Source organism: Eurosta solidaginis, chromosome 3, assembly GCF_040869045.1.
Source record: "Eurosta solidaginis isolate ZX-2024a chromosome 3, ASM4086904v1, whole genome shotgun sequence".
NCBI classification, from domain to species: domain Eukaryota; kingdom Metazoa; phylum Arthropoda; class Insecta; order Diptera; family Tephritidae; genus Eurosta; species Eurosta solidaginis.
In genome coordinates this window covers 261,917,372-261,939,180 of record NC_090321.1, presented here as the reverse complement: position 1 = coordinate 261,939,180, position 21,809 = coordinate 261,917,372, and the positions used below count along the sequence as shown (strand labels likewise).

General features: G+C 37.4%; 1 protein-coding gene across 16 annotated transcripts in view; it reads right to left on the bottom strand.

Moving 5' to 3' along the window:
- Window positions 1–1,033: 1,033 nt before the first annotated feature.
- nemy (no extended memory) overlaps window positions 1,034–21,809 on the bottom strand; it is a 142,841-nt gene continuing 122,065 nt past the window's right edge. For 8 of the 16 annotated variants that reach the window (XM_067776181.1, XM_067776184.1, XM_067776183.1 and 5 more), the window contains 5 exons: window positions 6,512–6,678; window positions 6,164–6,387; window positions 5,847–6,075; window positions 5,420–5,584; window positions 1,034–1,559 (listed from right to left, as the gene is read on the bottom strand). In XM_067776181.1, coding sequence (XP_067632282.1) covers window positions 1,418–1,559; window positions 5,420–5,584; window positions 5,847–6,075; window positions 6,164–6,387; window positions 6,512–6,678 — 927 coding nt within the window. In that variant the 3' untranslated portion in view covers window positions 1,034–1,417. The remainder of the gene's footprint in view (window positions 1,560–5,419; window positions 5,585–5,846; window positions 6,076–6,163; window positions 6,388–6,511; window positions 6,679–21,809) is intronic. The other 8 variants (XM_067776190.1, XM_067776193.1, XM_067776192.1 and 5 more) reach the window with 2 other exon arrangements.

The window sequence follows — 21,809 nt, the reverse complement described above, 5'->3', positions numbered from 1 at the left end:
ATGTTTCAATTACAATTTGCCCTAGTGAAAGCCAATAAAATAATTTACTTTCTCTGATGCATAGACAGCACTTAAGCATCCATTCCAGGGAATCCCCATCCTGAATTCCGGGCCTTCCGAACCATTCTGCTATCTCAAAATCACGGGATTTCATATTGCAAATTTAATCTTTTATGGGTTTATATTTTTAAGTTTAAATTTTAATCGAACCAAACAACAGACATTTTTCTATCCGATTCATCTCTCGGTGTTAATTTAGAATTTGAGTGTAATTACAATTACCCTTATTATTGTGGAATCTGAAGGATGATTCTCAACTGACGGTTATATTTGTAACATTTTAAATCTAGCCTTTTATATGTTCTTATAGCATAACGCTTCTTTTTAGCATAAAGAGATATTTTGAATCCGTTGAATTGTCATATGTACAACAGAAATTATTTATGTTTGCGTAAAACAAAACTAATTTTTTCATTGTTTAAAAATATGGTTTGAACTCGTTTTAAAATATAGGACTTAAATAAATGTTTTATGTTGAACTACGGTACATAATTATTTTTGAACCAAAATTCAAAGGTAAGAGTGTCTGGATGATCCTGAAAAATTTTTTTGACTCCTGGATTGTCATTTTAAAATCCCGAAATCGCAGGATTACAATAGATCTTCGGGACTCGATGCATTAGACAGCACATACTGAAAGTTGGTTTGTGGCTTAACTATAACAGTGGTAGTTAAAAATGTATTCTCATTTTGGTTATTCATTTTTATTTTCAAAAAAGATTCTACAAGTTTCAGTTATAGTTTGAATGTAAAATAAACCAGTCATTTAAAAAAACGCAGTGCTTTCATATTAGACTGGGCAGTTAATGATGAATTTCAATTTGATTTTTCTGCATTTACGTTTGATTACTCATTTTTGATTATATTTAAGAAAATTAAAAAATTTTTTGATTTTAGCTTACGAATTACTTTTTTTAGTTTAATTCATTTATGATAATAATAAATTGTGTAATTTTAATTTTCATCTTCTCTCTTCATGACATTATACATTTCGTATAACTACTGTTGGAATAACATTTGCATTTGGCCTTAGGGTGGGTTTCTACTACATATTTACCGGTCTAGTCGTTTGTATTTTTCTTTTGATTGTATCGAAAAACTTAGTTGTTGTTTTGGCAGACGTTTCGCTGTATAAATTAGTGTTTAGAATGAGTTTTGGTTATAGGTTGTTGTTGTTTTTTTTTTAATTTTCCTATTTTTCATTTTTTTTTTTTTCAAATAAAATAATTTCAGAAGGAATAATTTTTTGTTTGAACACAAAAACTAATTTAATTAAATCCGTTTAATTTGGTTCTTATTAACATTTTCAAATTAAAATTAATATTCTATATTTAATTTAAAGTAAATAAAAATGCATTCAACAACGTTCTGTCACATAGACTTTGGCAGTGGCTGGTGCATTCGATCGTCTCACAGCGACCGAAACAACGATTCCAATAGCAACTAAAACGATAGCCAATGAGTTTATTATGTAGTGCTCGATTTCCGAGTTGCGCGAGCTGTAAGAGAGAAAGAGATAAATAAATGATAAGTATTTTTATAGATCGAAAAAACGGTGTTCATATAAGGGAAGAACCGACTGCGAGTATAAATCCCGTGCTATTTCATATGTATGGGACCGTGGTTTCAGATACCCAATACGCTACTCCACGTGAAACATTGAAAGTTATTTCGTTTCTCTTTCTCTAGGACTTGGTTGGTTGCAATATACTAAACAAGTATATGACTAAGAAATTTGTTTGTTTGAGGTTCGGAGACTACCCACTCTTTTGCTGTAATGAGCTTTGTCGAGAGTTACTTTAGTGCACTGATTCCTACCAGGGATGACTGGTCAGGTTTAATAGAGCAGCATACTTTTTTGGTGAATGTATGAGTAGTGTTTGTTTTATTTGATTTGTTTTGTTAATTTTCCTACAGGATGGGTTGTTGATGTATATTGGAACAATTGTCCGTCAAGCCTTGTCAAGTTTGTCAATTTGGAGGCAACCCGGTTTCGGCTTTGTACCATCTTAAGTATCATATTTCGTTCTCTAGTGCTTTTTTCTTTAAGGACCCATGCGCAAAGGGATAACGCAATAAACGTCAAACGATCAAATCTTTAATAGGGCAATGACTTTTTATGCCAAGGTGTCTGCTATCTTTGCAGCTGTGAACTATATTTTTTGGAAATGATATTTTGATCCCTCTCTTAGTTACTTAATTGGCGCTTAACCGTTTTAACAGTTATGGCCGTCCAACAAGGCGCGCCAGTCGCCTCCCAACCGGCGCCAATTGGTCAGACCAAGGGAGTTTAAACCGTTTACCACCTGGTCCTTCGAACGGAGTGGGAGCCGCCCTCTACCTCTGCTTCCATAGGCGGCTTCCGATAGAAACACTTTCTTGGCCGGAATGTCATCTTTCATTCGCATAACATGGCCTAGCCAGCGCAGCCGCTGCGTTTTATTTCGCTGGACTATGTTGATGTCTGCGTATAGCTCGTACAGCTCATCGTTAAATCTTTTCGGTACTCGCCATCGCCAATGCGTACAGGTCCATAAATATTTCGAAGGACTTTTCTTTCGAACACTCCCAGAGCCGTTTCATCTGATGTTGTCATAGTCCGCGCTTCTGCACCATATAGCGGGACGGGAACGATAAGTGACTTGTAGAGTATGATTTTCGTTTGCCGAGAGAGGATTTTACTTTTCAATTGTCTACCTAGGCCAAAGCAGCATGTAACGGCGAGTGATTCTTCGAGGATTTTCATAGCTGATGTTGTTGCTAGTGTTGATGCTGGTTCCCAAATAAACGAATTCTTTTACTATTTCGAAATTATGGCTGCCAACAGTAGCGTGGTTGCCAAGGCGCATATGCGCTGACTCCTTGCACGATGACAGAAGGTCACCAGCAAACCCATTTTTACCGCTTCTTTTTTCAGTTTGGAGTAAGCAGAACTAACGGCGTGGATGTTTAGGCCGATGATATCAATGTCATCAGCATATGCCAGTAATTGCGCGCTTTTATATAATATTGTTCCAGAGCGGTTAAGTTCTGCATCTAGTATAATTTTCTCCAGCATGAAATTAAAGAAATCGTGCGATAGTGGATCACCCTGTCTGAAACCTTGTTTAGTTTCGAACGGCTAGGAGAGGTCCTTCCCATCTCTGACTGAGCTGATGGTGTTGCTCAACGTCATTTTGCACAGCCGTATAAGTTTTGCGGGTAAACCAAATTCAGACATAGCGGCATATAGGCACCTCCTTTTCGTGCTGTCGAAGGCGGCTTTAAAATCGACGAAGAGGTGATGTGTGCCGATTCTGTTGTTTTTTTTGTCCTTACTCTTAGCTAGGCCAAAATACGAGCATTCGGTGCCTTTTCGTTCTGTTCAAAACTCGAGCTAAACTGTCACAATTCAGGATATGAAAAAAACAGAATGGACTACATTACACCTGCGTCCAAGGTGATAAGGATATAGAACTTCAATGCTTAAGATCGCAACGAATGTCAGCTTGAAGGAATGCTTAGCAAACAAGTCTGAAATTGGATCGGTAATGTTCATTCCTTTAAGCAGGAAGACATATTGTATTAAAGGGACAATGAAGGCATAAGACCCCGATGTTTTTTCGGAAATATGTCAGGGCTGTGAAAACCGAAATAAACAAATTTGTGGTATCAAAATCTGCCTTCGTCATGTAGTCAAAGTAAAACTACTGATCAGCAGCAACTCCATTGACCTATCCCAAAGAACTTCCATGTCAGCAAACAACTGCTTGATTTAGCCCCGCCTTTCAGAGGATAAGGAAACATCTACCTAAGCACTACGATGAGATCCAGCACCTTTCAACTTAGACGTTTGATCCAGATAAGCCTAATACACAATGAGTTGGTAAATACCTTCGATTGGTTGTGCCCGGCGAACTCCGTTATCAATATACATTACCCTACCCTTGCATAAGAAGAAAGTAGACCACCCAGGGAGACACGAGGCTCTCTGGCGCAACTTCGTTTCGGATGCTGAAACAGATTGAACTCTCACTTGTCCAGAATCAACTCCAACATACGTAATGTATGCCCTGCATGCGCTATGTTGCCACATAACAGAAAATATCTTGTCAATAGTAACGTAGAACCTACGCATCTAAAATAAGCATGCCTATGGTTCAATCCTGTCAATACTTCGAGTTTCCTTGAACTTCCGTAAGTGGATAACGATGACAACTTGTTATTGACCGACCTATCGCATGATGCGAAATACTGCTACAAAATGAAGACCAGAGGATATATCTGTCTTGTTAGGGTCTTCCATGCGGCGGCTACCATGCTGTAATGGTAGCGTGCTCCGCCTACCAGACCGAAGATCCTGGGTTCACGCTCCGGGCAAAGCAACATTAAAATTTTAGAAATAAGGTATTTCAATTGTCTGCCACGAAACGCTCTCACTCAAAATTGATCTGCCTTGCAGATACCGTTCCGAGTCGGCATAAAACAAGTAGGTCCCATCCCGCCAATTTGTTCGAAAAATTAAAAAGGAGCACGACGCAAATTGGAAGAGTAGCTCGGCCTAGAATCTCTTCGGAGGTTATCGCGCCTTACATTTATTTATTTTTTAAAGCTATTCCATTTAGTTCAGTTATTTTTGTATGTCTCTTCACGTCCACTACAAATCCCCTAATCAAAAGACCACATTTACTCCACTAACACACTTGATCGCCTAATCTAGTCCAGGTTTTGTGGTCGAGTTCAGTCATCTTTAAGGTAGGTGGCTCAAGGAGTAGAAAGCTGCCCCAAACCAGCCTTCTTGAAGTTAATGTAGCTTCAATGTTATGTTTGAAAATGTAGGTCCGATGAGTGAACAGCTGTCACCAGTAAAATCAGTTGATTAGACCAGCATTGACTTGAGAGATTTCAGTTGAGCCTACAAAGTGTCTCGCCATTCTTGTGAAAGAAAGGGTAGGTTTGCTCACAAACGTTCTGAGAGAACTGGTTGTTTGTTATTGGAAACAGGAAGTTTTCCTTGCCTCAAATAAATATGACATTTTCTCTAGGAAATATATACATAGATGATATTATTTAAGAATTCATGAGTTTAACACCGGCTTATAATAATTGAATATTCAATTAATATATTTTTCTAAGAGAAACTGAAAGGAAAGAAATAAACATTTACTGGCATATTGTGATGGTACCATTTCGAAAACCGCCACGTAATCAGGCAATTTCGTAATGTTATCAAAGGTTTCACCACTGGATATTAAGCAAAACGGGTGTAGAAAGTTGGTATATAAGTAAATATTCTTTGTATGTGCCTTTCGAAAGGAATGAGTTTATGGTTCTTCGCCGTAAACACTAAAATGTTCATTAAAACAAAAAAGTCGCTTACCTTAAAACTGGATCACCTGCATTCTGTCTTTCATATTCCACCAAACCAGTGATGCTTGTGGCAATTGCCAACATAAAATTAACCAGACCAAAGCTGGCGTGTATTGGAACCATAATGCTGCGAAATTTGTAGGTGCGATTCTCACAGCACAACAAGATCAAGAAACTGCGAAAAAAACAACAATAAATACACACGAACACCTTAACAATAATAACAATAACAAAAATATACATAAGACACGTTGAATTAAATTTTGTAATACCTAAAACTTGCAGTTCGTAAATAATTAAATAGCAGCAGCATGCATTGCAGCAATTGCAAGTAGGAGTATAAAATATAAATAGGTAAAATATAAACAAACACATGTACACAAATAAATTAAAATCAAATTGCGCATGCGCATTGCGTCGCTACACCACGTACGTACCTGAAGAAGCCGCCAACGAATTGCAGCACAAACATTCCCATGGTGACAAGACCCAACCACGAATGTAAACTATAAAAATTGATTTTAGGCGGCTCTGATAAATTATGCGAATCGAAAACAGCCAAAAATCCCAAAACCACACACGGTATGGCGCAGGCGTGAAAGAACATATGAATTAGCTTAACATAAATGTGTTTCAAACAGCGGCAGAGGCGGTACAATAAAATTGCTGCAAAAAATAACCAAACAGAGAGCGTGTGAAAAAAACTAAATAAATAATAGCGTTAATTTTTATTGTACTCTTTTTTGGTACTTACAAAATCCCGACAGTGTTATGAAGCCCGCCACCATTAGGGTGGGATGTAAATTGAATTGTAATTTTGGATTATCAGACCATGCAAAACCGCCACGATAGAATAATATCCAAAAGAGTGTTAGTACCAATACGCCAACCAGCAAAATTGTTGAAAGTATAACAATGAGCAAATACTCAAACCACGAACCGCAATTCCAGTCATTCTCCGAATCTTCTTCATAGCGCCTGCAATGAGAAAGAAAATGTTCAATTAGTAAATCCTGCTTTGTTATTTGCAATTAGCAAAATGTTTCATCATAAATTCTTGTTTAGTATTGAAATATTTAAATATGTGAAATATTTTAACAACCGTCTTCCATTTAAATACAACCGTCTGTAATTAGCATCCGCCTCTGGTCGCCGCTTTATTTGGCGATTCAGTTCATTCATAAACTCCTCATTAACCGCCATCGCCGTTAGACTCTGTTTATCTTTTCTTCGTTTCAGTCTCATATACAAATTTATTTTCAAAAACGTCTGTAAAGCGAGAAAATGTCAATAGTTTTGGGAAATTTAGACGGTGAAAATGATTTTGTTTGCATTGCCTAACAAAATTTTATAAAAAATGTTTACAACTTAATATAAAACAAGTAAGGATGGTACTGTCCTCGGCTGTGCCGAGGACTTCATACCTTTTATGAATGGGGCTGAACAATAATCTTATCCCATTCGTAATATGCAAATAATCGGCTGTATAAGATAAGAAATATATAGTGAACAGTACATCTGTTATCTGCTATATCTAAGCGATTTTTAAAATAAATAAAAACTAAAAAATAGGTAGGTAGTTTGTGTGAGGATGCAAAGTTTCACGTTTTTTGTGGTCTGTATGAAATAGCTATGACAATGAATCACTTATCTTAACAATGCATAACGGAAACGAAAGTATTTGATGAAAATTGAAGTTTCTAGCCTTAAAAAAGGGGGCAAAAATGACAGTTTATATGGGATATATAATATATATACCACCGAACTCCATAATTTTTTCAGACAACAATATAAGCCCAATTTCGTAAGAATTTGCTGAAATTTGAAGCTTCTAGTTGTTCAAATTGTGTACAAATTGGGAAAAGTTTCTTATCTGAACAATCGGTTGTAGGGGACATACACTATATATACGACCCATCACTTCGATATATTCAGACAACAATGACTACACTATACGTAATCATTCGGTGAAATTTGAAACATCTAGCTGTAAAAATGGGGCAGTAATTACGAAGAGCTTCTTATGTGAACAATCGGTTGGGGGGGGGGGGGGGGGGGGGGGGTTGCAATATACGAAAGCATATGGTGAAGCTTGAAGCTTCAATCTAATAAATTGAGGAAGATATGACATAAATCCTCTTTTTCTGAAAAATCCGGTGTATGGGAGATATATGCTATAGTAGCTCGATCCGGTTGGTTTCGACAAATGTCCAATCGGACACGTAAATATACCTGCTCACCAAATTTTATCAAGATATCTCAAAAATTGTGGGACTAGTTTGCACACAAACGGACAGACGGACATGGCTAAATCAACTCAGCTCTTCATCCTGATCATTTCGGTATACTTATTGGTTGGTCTACCTATTTTCCTTTAAGGACTTAAAATGTTGAGATTCGATACGAAGTTAATATAGCATTTCATATTCATGAAAGGTATAATTATTTATATCTTGTTCATACCGACTAAGAAATAAACTCGTGCTAAGAAACAAAAAAAAAAAAATAAGTGCTCCTACATTGATCAACTACTCAAACAAAATCAAGAAACCGGTAGGCGGCTGACTTTGGAATAAGCTCCTGTATCAACTCTGTTTAAATGGATCTTGGTGTTTCTTTGTTGCACGCAAAATTAATAGCTTTGGATTTCCTACATTATTTTAAAAACATTTTATAAACTTTTTATAGTTCACTCTCATCTCTTTTTTCGGCTCTTCTCTCCCACTTATCCGTTCCGTTCTCTTTTCCCCGGGTAATTTTTTCTTCACCTCTTCCCTTAATCTCTTTTGTTCACATGTCTTTATATACCTCTCTCTTCTATATAGATACCAACAATTTTCATTTAGAAAGTTTATAAACATGATCGGGCGTGTAAATTTTTGAAATAAATAATTGAATCAACTTTACATGCAACTGAAATTGATAACAAAATTGATCAACGTTTAATCGCTTTCTATATCGATTTTCCTTTGATTCTGTTTTCCGCCATCCCTTGTCAAATTTGGTTTGGAGACAAATCAGTCTCGGCATTGCGCCATCATCAGTACGTTGGAAAATATACCCTGCTGATGGTGCAAGGCTGAAACCGGTTTGCCTCCAAACCAAATTTAACAAGGAGTGACGGAAAATCTTTCCAATATACATACATCTTCTACGTCTTCCTTTGCTTATCTTATAGTAAGAACTAAACTTTATCACATCTGGACCAATCTTAAAACATTAACGGAAAAGCTCAATCTTTGAATAGTCAGGCACAAATAAACACAATAGCGAGCTTCTATATTTCCCCATCGCTGTAGACTCCAAGACGCCATTAAGAAGGGCAACATCTTCACACGCATTGATTTCCACAGTATTTGAACAAGTGGTTCCATACTTTTTTTTAATACTTGCAGCAATTTCTGAGATGTTGGACTGAAATAGTAGTTCCCTATTCGTCGGGACGCATCATTATAATTTGGGATCGTAGTCGTAAAGCCAAGATAATTTTGCGTGACCGTGATAAGGTGGTGTTAAAAATTAATTGAAAACACTCCCCAAAAGCTTTGCAAGTGTATTATTTTTGGACAAGAAAACGCTGCCTAGCAGAAGAAGTTAGCGGAATTTTCTCTTCTAATGATTTTCCGATAATGCCCGTCTTGAATATTATTGATAAACTCTTAAGTACTACTTCATATTCTATCTTTGTTTAGCAAGTACCTAATCGCGGCTAGCACAGGTTCACAAACAAATTATTTTATTCACTCTCAACTGATAATAAGGGAAGAAGTCAATAAGGGAAGTGTGTTGTTGCTACAATAACAGCTGCTTTTTTTGCAAGCGAGCTTAACAAAAACGCCTCAACAGTTTCATCATGACGGAACCATACAGGTGGTGGAAGATTATCACCTAATTGGTATTTTTTTTAGCTGCTTTGGCGTTTGTACCTCTGACGCAGTTCGGTTTAGATACTCAACCAGATATTTACAAAAACAAAATACATGGAATGCGTGTGTTTGTATGTATGCAAGGCGAATCTATACCAGGTGGTGACAAAGCGAATTCAATCAATTCGCCGTGCAGATGAATGACATGTCAAAAGAAAATTTTCATAGATTTCGATTAACTGACATTTTGTTGTACAACGCTTTATACGCGGCGAATCCATACCAGGTGGTGGCAAAGCGAATTCAACCAATTCGCCGTGCAGAAGAATGTCAAGTCAAAAAAATATTTTCATTGATTTCGATTAACTGACATATTGTTGTACACGGCTTTGTATGGAAAATTATCAAGAAGAAGCAATCAGCTGTTGGGATAACACCACCTCTACTGATTCGCCTTGGCTTTATATGGAAAATTATCAAGAAGAAGCAATCAGCTGTTGGGATAACACCACCTCTACTGAATCGCCTTGGCTTTATATGGAAAATTATCAAGAAGAAGCAATCAGCTGATGGGATAACAACACCTGGTGCTGAATTCGCTTGGTATGTATGTCACTCAAGCTGTTATTTTGTTATTTTTGTTTATCTGTATTGTTTGTACATTTCATGCGCTCGTTCACAATAGACCCTTTTTTCGTCGACTGTTGCTTAAGCGATTTCATCTCAAACTGCTTAGCCAACTGAACTAGCATACTTTGTGTTGTTGCTTTTTATGCGATTTGCTGTTCTACCTAGCGTTTTATTTCCACTAGCTTGGAAAAAAAGCGGCTAATATTTTAAAATAGAAACACTTAAACACTACCTGTACAGAAAAATAAATGTTTGTCTTCTTATTTACCGAAAGTAAATATGCACCTAATCAGGGTACACAGCTGTCTCTAGCTCGACCTCGACCTCCATTTATACTTCTATGGCGAACGCCGTGGTGTGGTGGAAGCGTGCTCCGCCTACTACCCCGAAGGTCTTGGGTTCAACTTCCGAGCAAAGTAACATTCAAAATTTATAAGAATGTTTTTATAATTAGAATTAAGTTTTTCTAAGCGGGGTCGCCCCACAGCATTGATTTGGAAAATACTCTGAGTAATTTCTGGCATGAAAAGCTTCTCAGTGAAAATTTATCTGCATTACAGATACCGTTCGGAGTCGGCATAAAATGTGTAGGACCCCCAAATTTGTAAAGAAAATTTAAAAAGAAGCACAATGCAATTCGGAAGAAAGCTCAGCCTTAACCTCTTCGGAGGTAAATTGCGCCAAGTAGTTATTACTTTATTTTTAAGCAACAAACTGTCTCTAGGACGACCTCGAACTCCAGTGATACCTCTTCATATACACTCAGATCTATTACGAAGATAAACCTCTTTTTCTACCTTTGCCTTAACTTCTACTTTTATACCATTCACAGAATTTTTCCTTACACACAACTACATACTTCACAGTCAACTTGACATAGAGCGACCATCATAGACCACACTTGATTGCAGCAGATCTGCATACCATATATAGAAAGGAGGCAACGGCATAACAAGAATAATGAGATCCTGCTACACCTAAAACAACCGTTTTTTCCGTCTTTTTACAAATATCTATCTAACGCAGAATAAGATCTCAATCCACTATGAAAAATCCAAACAACAATAGCGAAGCCACGTTCTTACCAATCTGAATTGGACTCTGAAACACTCACTGCATGATTGGCATGTGAAGAGTCTCCGAACAATGAGAAACCACTTTCAAAATGTACTTTTTAATAAACTTGTCACTAGGATATCAAATTCTCTCTAGTCCCATGTCGTCCAAGTAGCACCTTCTTTGAACTTACCAGTAAATTATCAACCGAAAACTGAGATGCAATGGATCAACAGTTTTTCCCATACAAAAAAATTGGAAAAAATTTTCATTTTATTTAGCTAAATTTCCCAACCAATCATAATTTCTAGTTATAAGCCTCCAATATATATGTATTTTCTAATTTAAAATACATCATCAAATCTTTTCCCCATTAATGGTACAACAATGTAAAGCTTTAAGTAATCTTTCATTAAAATTACTCAAATTACGCATAATTACAAAACAATTTTATTTATAATACAATTAGGTCCATCAAATGCCTCTGAGTTCTAGTAAGTCACATAAAAGACCAGACGAACACAAAATTAAAATGCTAATCCACTTATCCAAATGTCTTCTAATGACATACAAACATCATATAGGTACATATACACACAAGTATTCACATGTGAATATTTATCAACAATACGAGTATACGGATTTATTTGTCTAGTATTTAGATCTTACTGGAGGTCCATCAACTCGGGCTTCGCATACTTTAGGCTTTTCTTAAGTTTGTGCATGAATTGCCGTCAGCGGAAACATTAGAATTACTAATTGACAGCTGAAAGAGCATATTGTGGCAAATATTCCTGACATATGTACAGGCGCACATATACATACGAACATTAGGGTGCGTCAACAGAGGTTAAGACACCAAGTAAGACTACCCAAAAATTGTTCGTTCGACATAAAATGACGGTCTTATATTGATTAGACACTGTCCGTTTGTCTGTAAATAACATCTTATTTTAGGTGCACCGATTCCTTTAATGGGCTTTATTTAGCCTGACAAGAAATCTCGATCCTTAGATATACAAACATGACCACAAGAACTTCGAGACCTGGAATCAATACCTTTTGTCTTTAGTAAGTTCATTGCCGTAATAATGTGTCTTTCGAGAAACATAGCCCAGTGGTGGCCATATGGCCATTTTGTTTACAAAATGTATTCCAGTCAATTTTGATTTACACAAAAGGAAAACACTGTGATGCCCAATGAAAGTCGGTGAGTCTCGATACCTCTATAAATATATTTTTTATCATTGAATTATATTTGAGTGCCTTCAAGGAAGTCTGACTGTAAATAAATATCGCTAAGCTGGTGGCTAGAACTGAGCTATCTAGGAGAAATCTAAATAGCTGCCCTTTCTTTGGCATAGGCCTCCTTCAGGAAGACACTGCAAGGCTCAGGAAGCCGGTAAGATTGACTGACCTCCTGATTGTGCTGTGTATACTTTAATGTATACTTTTTACTGTCTAAGTACTCCCTCTCTCGAGGAACTGTTCTTTCTCTGCACCTGGAAGTCAAAAACTAACGCGAAACTGTTCATTTAATCGATCTCTTGCCATGCTATCTGATATCGTTGCGTGCTCACACTCGGCTTATGTTCACATGTGGTATTCTCTTAATCTAATAGCTCGTTTTTCGGCAATAACCCTGCACGAATACATAAAGGGGAACCAAGTGAAAGGTTACGTTTAGCAATTCCGGAGCTGTTGTGATTACTGTACTTGATATTGTAAGGCCTGCTTAGCTTTGCAACATCCCAACCTTCAAGTGATTGCACATTTTGTGTCGCGGCTTCCGTCAAACTAGAATGAATACTATAGATGATGTTAGCTAAAGTTTATTATGCTAACAAAGTTTTTTTTTATCTCTCGTCAACATTTATTTTCCCCTATACTTGGCTTCAGAATAGAGATTTATTGTTATGTAAAGCGTTTCGTCTAATTTAAGCATGGAATTGTTATTTTTTTAGAGAGTAGGTCGAGCTCTGTTTCCGTGTGTTTCAACTCCCATCACGCTTTGCTCTTTTCGTCAAAAACTGCTGTTCCCTTGAGATCTTTAATCGCTGGAAGAAATTTGCACATGCTTACTTTGACAGAGTTGCCAGCGTATGCGATTACCCTCGTTCTACTTCATCTAAAGCTTTCCAGAATTTCGTTAAAAATCTGTTTTTTTAGGAGAAGCGACGCGAAGCCTACTTTTGCCTATTGCAAATTTTACTCTATTTACCCCTCCAGTCTTAAATACTCTCTGGCTGTTTCAGCTACATGGATTGTGTGGAACTCTAACGGTCTTAAGACTGCATCGTTACATCTTTAATTAGGCTGTCAACCTGTTTGTGACCGAAAATTGCTTTAATTGCCATTTTAATATCATCTAGCAGGTCCCCTGTGTCGTTTGAATAATCGCCTTCCACCAGACACCTTGATAAGTATTCTTCAACTTGAAAGCTGCTTGAAATGTTAGCACAATCATCGAAATTCGGGACTTGGAACAAATATACCAGCTCCAATGTTATCTGAAGTCCTCGGCCCATCCGTATACAAATAAAGCATTCTATGTGATTTGTCTCCTTTTTAACGGCTACTGAAGATGTCATCCTTAGATATGTGAGATATTGGTTCTTTTTCCTTAGTCAATTCATATTGGGGATGTCAGATTATTTCTTTCCATATGCCGTACATTTGGTTTGGACTGTGAAACCAGATTGAGGATCACCTCTTATGCCCACGTGGGGCACGTACCATACACATACATAGCGCTTAAGTTTAGTTGATGACTTCCTACCTGTCGAGTTTTTATTCAATAAATTAAATATTTTTTTACAAAGCTAGTATTTTGGATCAGACGAACAGTTTTATGGAAGTTTTCTACGTGTTGCGAAATAAGGGACAGCATAATGCAAATACATATGCACATATGTTTTACATTAAGAAAAAAAACTACATTACAAGCAGCAGATATCATCTGGTTAAAGCTGTGTACGAAGTTAATCTAACTCAATTGATAATGTCGAGACGAACTGACCGAATGAGTGATGAGTTGCGTGTAGGAGTCGATGGTATTTGGCTAGTAAATAAGTATAGAATAGCATATGGGGGACGAATTATGCCAAAGAAGAGTTCAGCTTCAAATGAAATGTGTTATCTAAAACAAGATTTTCTAATTCTTAAGGGTAGGCCTAAAAATCTAGACTAAGGGCGACACTAGCCCTGATTAGTAATGCATTTACCTCGAACAAAATTCAGTGCTGAACGACTGAAGCACAGTACCAAGAAGTCGGCAAAGGGGGTTGGTCTGCTTTATCTGTATGCGACAGACGGAGTAGTTGAAAGCGGATGGTGTTAGAGATTACTTCTACGGTAGGGATACCGATAGCCGCCACCATTTGAACTTACAATAGCTAGAACAGAGCAGCAACAGAGGACCGCCAAGGGTCACAGAAGTTGGCGGGTAGTATCGGCTGCCAACAGTTGGGCAACGGATGGATATTATTTGGATGGCTGGCCGGTGTAGAAGGTTAAGCGGCAGTTGAAGGAAAATGCAAAGCGGCGGATGAGATGCAGCGTGATGATCAATAGCAGACCGGTGAGGCTATGCTCAAGCCATTCATAAGTGGTGGTTTAAAGAAGATAATCATTATCTCGCCAGGTGGTATTTCTAAGGGGGGAGTAATCGCCAGTGGATCCAGCTAGCGAAGAGATAGAGAAATAGTAGTCTTAACTAGTACTGCTTATCTCGTTGGACATCACCGCCTCCACAGCTGCAGCAGCTGTGGAATATGGAAAACGGAGCTGAACTATGCACCCTAAAGGCACATACGTAGCCCCTTGCGCTTGCAAACCGGTCCATGGGCTGAGCTAGAGCTGAAGCAGTAAGCCTTTCCTACCCTAAGTTCTGCCGCTCTGCCAACTTCCAAATAATGCTATCGTACACTCTGAGTAAGTTCAGTTAAAGGTGCGATATACAAAGACTTTAGTAGCTCGGGTCACAGAAGTAATATTGACAGCTTCGGTGGTGCTACTTTGGAGTACATGCCACAAGGGCTCATTGAGGTTTGCATCGTATGTTTATCAAGACGTCGCTAAGCGGGCGTCTATTCTAAATGAAGTGGCATTAGATGTAGTGCCATTTAGATTTGTTTCAAACAAAATTTGGCAAAAGATTAGGGAAAATTGTTCCAATAAATATATTTTCCATTCAGAAGAATATATAGTATGTATACACTAGAAGCTCAGGAAAAAAAGTTCCTCTACGCATAACCAAACAAATAAATTTGGAGCCTGCGAAACTTAATTTTTTTACTTTTTTTCGACTTTGATTTTTAAGGGTTTTTTTCATGACCTACTAAAAAATGTTCATATGTATACGCTGTCCGACCCAAAAATTTCCGCTAAAAACGTTGTCGGTAACAGTTTTTTGAAAAAAAAAAATATATACAGGGAATAACTGAAAATTTTACAATCAAATGAACATTTTTTAGTAGGCCATGAAAAAAACCTTAAAAATCAAAGTCGAAAAAAAGTAAAAAAATTAAATTTCGAAGGCTCGAAAATTATTTTTTGAGTATGCGTAGTGGAGCTTTTTTTCCTGAGCCCAAATCCTATCGAAAATCGAAGGCGCGATATCAGTTAACTTTCGTTCATACAAATCGGCCTACCCTAGTATACAAGTTTCCCTAGTCCAGTAGCAGTTGTGCATTGCTTTGAACTCGCTGCCATTGAAAACAGCGGAGAAAACCCCTCGAACGAGATAGACCAAGAAAAACACGGAGACGTGTGGAGCTATTGCTCACGTCTATGGACTAAAGTGTATTCCTCAATGGTGGACTTAAAAGGCTATTTGAAGGTTACTGATGGGATAACATCGAACATTAAAACAGGGAGAAGCTTTTAGTCCTACAATAGGAAAATGTTGTCCCTACATCTCCTGCCGAGGGTTTGTTGACTTTGCCATGATTCGAAATACTGTCTGGTTTTTTGGACTAATTTCGAGCATGACAGCCTCTATAAAGCTATGTGTCACTATTACCGAGTAGTGTATATACATAACGGTTTCAGCGTGCTTCTTACTGATATCATTACAAATGTCGTGCCATCTATCAAAATAAGGACGCTGCCTACAGGGCGAAGTTGCGTGAGACCATAAGGCGTGAGTGCGAAGAGTTGGAGTTTCCGTGTGGAAGGAATAATAAAAGAAAATTTGCAGATGACTGTATATTTCAAGATCTGTTACAATTCCGTGAAAAAAACAAATCGTTACCTCTTTACTCGGAATAGGACCAGAATCTTAACTTTCGTTAAGTATGTGTATCGTTGATACAACAGCAACAATAAAGGCTTATAGACAATCCCATTTTGTGCTACTGAAAGCTCATGCTGCTTAAAATGTAGTGCGGCAGATGACCGTAGGCCCCAAGACGGGGGAAAAACTTCTGAAGGAACAATAGTTGGCAATATGTTAAATAATGTACAGTGCGTGCTTGTGTTATGGCATGAACAGCAGCTTTTATTAACAAGGAGGAGGTTGAGGAGCTCAATAGCACAATTTCTTGCAATAGAACATATGTTGCTCGAGCGAATATGATGAAACGAGAAAGCCAATAAACGACAGCCCTAAATTTCATGTTTGTACATAACACAGACATGCTTATATATCTAAGAGGTGGAAGTTCAACGCGAAATTGTGATTTTATAATTCAATTTAAATTGTAAACTTGCGAGGCAACAACTTAACGCCCCGGAACGTATGTAGAACAAGTATTTTTGTTACCTTTTTGTTTTTTTGTTGGTTTCTGTCTTGGGTTTCAAGCTCGGTTTAATAGACACTAAAAGTAGTTTCATGTAATAGGATGTGGTTTGCGGAAAGATTTTGTAAACGCTATCAAAAATGGATGCATTAACATTAGGGTGGTCCATAAAATTCAAAATTTTGTTTCCAGTCTTACCCCTTCAAACAGGATGGAAATGTTAAAACGAATGCAAATAAATAATGGTTTAGGGTGGGAGAGGGTTAAGTGGCGTCGTACAAAAGTCGAAATTAAGGATATTCTAAGGAGAATAAAAAAAAATATTTTTTTTGTATCACACAGAGGAACCCAAAATCGAAATTTGAAGAAATCGTTTATATGATTTATAAGAACCACCCTTATATGTAAATCAATTTTTTTATATTTTAAAAAGTTGTTCTTTTTTTTTTTAAAGCAAGCTAAAATAAATTTCTGTTATCATTGTTGGTATGTAAATTGCGAGCAATGGAGATAAAATTTTTCTTATCATTTAACATTATCATTTAACTGCCATTTTGCTAATATGCCGGTGTGGAATGAGGAAAATAGATTAAAGACTTACTTACTGACATAAACGGATAAAAGAATAAAAATAAATGAATAACAAAGTTTAAGAAAACACATGTGTCAGCCAAACAAAGCAATTAAGCTAATTAACTTTCATTAAAAGTGAGTTTATACTTAAACTAATACCAACACATAAGAACTTATCTCATAAATTTTTCAAAGCTTAAATAAGTATGTATGTTTGTATATTAAACAGGGAATACGTAATTTGCAAGTGAAAGTGAAAAACCAATTTTTAACTTATAGTGATTCGCGTGAGTAATGGGGAAGGGGACTCATCAGGGGCAGGGAAACAGTTAACTTTTTCACGGGTGGGTCAAAGCTGGTCGGAAAGTTGGGAAGGGATCTTTTGTCGTGAGCTAAAAGTAAGCCGAGATCAAGGCCTTGAGTTCAACTATAATGCGATCGAGGGTGGTCTGGGAGTGCCTGACCTCGCTTGAGATGGTATCGTACTATTTTATGGTAAAGATAATCTGGGTTCCGGGCCATAGTGATATCCCGGTCAACTGTCTAGCGTGTCTTTTAGCCCGCATCGATACAATTGAGCCGGATAAAGGTGGCTGAAGGGATTTCGGTATTCCGCTAGCCACCTGTGGTCTGCTCATGCATAGATTGGTCTTGAAGCAGCTCAACAAACGTTGAGTGAAGAGTACCCCTTGCAGGGAAGCAAGATCTGCTTGGCCGGAAGTGGGCGGTAGGAGGTCTGCCGAATAATTGGGCTAACTAAGGCTCGTACGTGACAATATACCGGAAACCAAATCCTGCTGCGGCTGTATGGAAGATGATGAGGTTGAATCATCGATTTACTATATGCTTGATTGCGCAGCTTTTGCCAGAACTAGGTTAGAGGATTTCGGACGCGAGTCACTTGGCTCTCAGGGGGGCTTATCCAAGGTTGGAATCGATCTCCTTCAAAGCTAAAACTTTGCTGTAGCTACGTCACCACTATTTTAAGTAGTATCACAACGGACCTACACGCTGTCCGAGTGAGCTTCCCCTACCGGGACAACTACCACCGAACGTTTTCAAGTTAGATACAATTATTTCAGCTCCTTACAAGCCACGGAAGTCAGATTTAACAATGCACTCAAAGTAAATTTATTAAAACTAACATATTAAAATTGAAAATGGACTTAAGTTAAAGAGAATATACTAAGCAAAAGGAAAAGAACAGATGTATATTGGAACAAAATGAATCAGAAAAAGAACACTTGTGTTCAAATAGAATTGCAAATTCCATTCAAAAACTCACAATTACAAGCACTGTTATCCCTGGTATTTATCCGACTGTATTCTTTTGGGGTCGTTGGACGATGAATAATGAGACGCACATATATTTTTTGGTCATCTCAGCACGTTTGCAAAGGTATCTTTAGTAAAAGGTAGCAGAAAGCGTATGAGCATATGATAAACTGTTTCTTGAGCGTTTTTTGGATGGCTTTTTTTTGAAAGAATAATCATAGAGAACTCACTGGTAATTATTACCAAATATTCACAAAAAAGAAAAATGTGCAATTCGCTTATCTGATATCATAATCATTGATTGAAGCTTACCGCCCAGGTGATTTAGGCCGTTGCTCACCCGATTCATTTCTGGTTCGCGATAATTAAGGCCAATCCCAACTAAGTGAAGGTCTTAACAATCCTCTGCTATGAAATAAGAATGCAAAAGGGCTAACTTACTTACTCAAGAGACTTATGGAGTATAATACTTTTCAATAGCCACTTCAGTTCGAAGTAGCAATTGTTGGAAAGAGTTGCATTGTTTTCGTTGATTCCTAGATAGACGAAATCCTTTACAGCTTGGAGTATGTACGTCTGCCAGCAAACTACGTGGCTGACAAGGTAAGCATTTGGGGATTCTTCTGACATTCCACTGCAGCTGTTTCTATGTACCGAAGCTACCCCGGATTCTTCCCTATCAAGGGCCATAATGCATAAAACTGAACCACGGTCCGTAATCTTGGAGAACGGCTCCAGTAATCTTCGTACCACAAGCGGGAAAACCAATAATTGGCAACGAAAGACTGCAGGCCTATTAGTTTGACATCTTTCCTTCTAAAAAACCTAAAGATATTAAAAGATGTGTATATAAAATAAAATATGAATGAAACATTATTCTCTTCAGCACAACATGCTCACATCAAAGGCAAATCAGTTCATACTGCATTGCATAGGGTGGTCATGAATATAGGCAATGCCCTGGAACACCACGAATATGCCCTAGGTGTTTTCCTGTACATTTCCGGGTCTCTGAACAATGTCTCGGTACAGTCTCAACTCGATTGAAGCTCATCCGGCCTGTAGAAATTGGATCGGGCCCATTTTAAACTGCACAATGATCAGGTCGCATTGGGGTTTAGGCGAGGCACAAAATCTGTAAACAGAGAAACGCCGCAGGATGGGGTTTTATCACCAAAGCTGTGGTTGCTGGTCATCAACCAATTGCATTGACCGTATAAAAAATAGCTGTGTTACGAAGAGGACTGTTAGGGATATGAAAACGGATGCTCTCGAAAATTTCTCGGTAGAGTTGAGAGGCGAGCGCCGCCAATGGAATATGAAGTGGATGTGTAACTACGAGCTTTGGAAAAAGAAAATTTAGCGGCAAATTATTGGCGCTATATGAGCCATCGACACTGTTCAGATTCGAGTTTTTCCACGTCAGAAGCATTAGCAGGTACTGACCGGACGTCATACTAAGTATTTTTGGATGTAGGACAGTCGGTAGCGTATTGCCATCGGCCTAGATGGCAAATGTCGACGGACGTCTATCGCAGATTCATCTGTTCCTCTTCATATACCTATGTACATATTTTTGACCAGATGTTACAGGATGGTGTATGTAGATATGTAGAAAATGAAGCTTAAATATTCCAACGAAGTGCTATATCGAAATATGAAGCGTTTAACTTTTGTTTATATATTGTTCGTCTGTGTGATCTTTAGAAAGCTCACTGCAACATCACGATTTTCAGTATATGTACATACATATGTACTTATATACTTAAGCATTTTGGTATGTTTACAATTTTGCATATGCGAAATTTCTATTTAACGCCAAGACTGTGTGTGCGCCTGAGTGCGGGTGGTTCACTACGTAGGTTAGGTTAGGTTTGTATGTATGAGTATAAAAAATTATTCACAATCAAAAATGAAGCTGGATTGCATAGATTATGCTTTGTCCTATATTATTTGTATATGTATATGTGTACATGGACATATGATATATCCACTCTCTCGAAATTGAGCCAACGATCTGGCTATCCGATTTCATTGTGAACTGAATTTAAGAACAACACCAACAATGGGAACAACTCAACTCAACTTAACTAAAATGAACTGAATTGAATTGAAATAAATTGGATGCATGGAAAAAAGGAATAGAATAATAATTTTGGTTGCTTTTTTTAGCATCAACTTATTCTCATGCATGATATTTGTATAGTAAAGTGATGCATAAAGTTTTATATCTATATATGTACATTAGGGTGGGTAAATTTGTATTTCAGTTCTACTAGGTTCGCATTTTATAAAAATTAGGTGGATCTACACCTTTTCCAGGTGTATTTCAGAAAACTTAATGTGGACTTTAGAATAGCCAGTTGTACTTCAGAAATGAGAAATTCTATTTAAAAAACTTCAGAGAAGGTAAAATATGTTTCAGAATGAATGTACGAAAAATTGTTCTGAAGTACAATTAACGGTTTCTGCAAAACAGCTTACGATTTCTGAAGTACAATTTACGGCTTCTGATTTGAAAGTGACTATTCTGAAATACTTATTACGGTTTCTGAAGTACACTTGACTAATCTGAAGTCCAATTTAACGTTTCTGAACTACAAATGATTATTCTGATGTACAATTTCCAAACAATATTTTTTTGTTTATAAACTGCACTTGAAAAAGGTGTAGTGTTTTGGAAACTCCAGCGAAATAGAACATCTCTTAGATAAGCTAAAAACTCTAACATTGCTCAGAGTGAAATAGTATTAAACATTTTTAGAAGGAAAACTACGCAGGTGCACTTAGGTCCAGATTTTAAAAACTTTTTAAAAATCGAGCAAAACTCGATCGAGCGTTAAGTAAATTGCCAGTAAGCTAGATATCTGAAACCCTAGAGTATCGCTCAAAATCTGGTGTCAATGCAACATGAACTGAAAAAAACCGGAAGGTGGCTAACGTAGGGAGATATTAAGAAAATTTGAATTTAAGTTTTAGACGATTTTGAAGTTACCTGCCGATGAGTATGAGGTCGTAAACACGAAAGTTAGATAGGAACCAGTGACAACGTAAAACGAAAGAAAACCTAACGCTCGGTGGCACAGGGATCGTAACTTCTGGTTCAGCTAGAGACTTGATCTTTGGTACATATATCAAATACCGGTGATATAGCAACATAATGCGAAAAAAAGTTCTCTATGTGGAGCAAAAATCGAGAAAAGTATATTCGAACAAAGTTGGGGATTCTGAAATCGATTTTGAAGCAATTTGTCGAAGA